The 1,240-nt window shown below is 52.3% G+C and overlaps 1 protein-coding gene across 1 annotated transcript in view; it reads right to left on the bottom strand.

The window, feature by feature from the left end:
* LOC112957574 (SH3 and multiple ankyrin repeat domains protein 1-like) overlaps positions 1–1,240 on the bottom strand; it is a 15,893-nt gene that overhangs the window by 11,203 nt on the left and 3,450 nt on the right. Inside the window, exon 6 of the mRNA XM_026051237.1 lies at positions 209–345. Coding sequence (XP_025907022.1) covers positions 209–345 — 137 coding nt within the window. The remainder of the gene's footprint in view (positions 1–208; positions 346–1,240) is intronic.

Here is a 1,240-nt window from a genome sequence, read left to right on the forward strand (position 1 = left end):
ACAGGCGGAGCGACAACCGCGACCATCGGAGCGACCCCGGCCGCCCGGCAGCGCCGCCGCTCCGCGGCGTTCACCCGGAAACGACACCCGGAGTGTTGGGAACAGGCGGAGTGACAACTGGAGCAACAGGCGGAGTGACATCCGCAATAACGACTGCAACAGCCGCCTGGCAGCGCCGCTCGGAGCACAGCCGCTCCGCGGCGTTCACCCGGAAACGACACCCGGAGTGTTGGGAACAGGCGGAGCGACAACGGGAGCAACAACCGCAATAACAACCGCAACAACCGCCTGGCAGCGCCGCTCGGAGCACAGCCGCTCAGAACACAACCACTCTGCTTTGTTCACCTGGAAACAACACCCGGAGTGTTGGGAACAGGCGGAACAACAGGTGGAACAACAACCGGAGCAACAACCGCAATAACAACCGCAACAGCCGGATGGCAGCGCCACAAGTAGACTGTGTGTTCCCACTTGGAGCACGGCCTCATCCGCCTGACAACACCCGGAGCATCGGGAACAGCCGGAGCGACAACCGCTGCCGCAACAACCGCTGCCGCAACCGCCACCGCGAGCCCAGAACCGGCACCAGCGGAGCCACCACAACGGAACCAGCACCGCGGCCGGAGCCGCCGCCGCATCCCCGAATTCCAATTTTTCAATAAATTTCCCACAAAATTCCTGGAAAAACTACAGAAAACTCCTGAGAAACTCCTGTGAAATTCCCAAAAAAGAAAAAACCAATAAATTTCCAGGGAAATTTCCCATAAAACTCCTGGCAAATTCCCAGAAAGCTCCTGGGAAAACCCTGGGCAATTCCCAAGAAGCAACACCAATGAATTCCGAGAGAATATTTCCACTAAATTCCTACAAAATTCCCAGAAAGTTCCTGGGAAAACCATGCAAGTTTGCCAAGCAACAGCGCCAATAAATTCCCAGCGAAATTTCCCATAAAATCCCTGGGAAAATTCCAGAAACCTTCCAAAAAACAATCTCAATAAATTCCTAGAAAATTTTTTCATAAAATCTGCAGAAAATCCCCACAATTTTCCCAATAAAGTCCTACAAAATTCCCATAAAGTTCCAAGAGAACTCCCAGAAAAATTGCCAGGAATATCCTATGCAAATCTGTGCAAAACTCCCAGGAAAATCCCCAAGAAGAAATCCAGAAAATTCCCAAATTCTTCCAGGGAAATTCTGGGGATAATCCCACCAAATTCCTGGCCAATTCCCCCCAAATTCT

This window comes from Nothoprocta perdicaria, unplaced genomic scaffold, assembly GCF_003342845.1.
Source record: "Nothoprocta perdicaria isolate Ctin4 unplaced genomic scaffold, notPer1 scaffold_733, whole genome shotgun sequence".
NCBI lineage: Eukaryota > Metazoa > Chordata > Aves > Tinamiformes > Tinamidae > Nothoprocta > Nothoprocta perdicaria.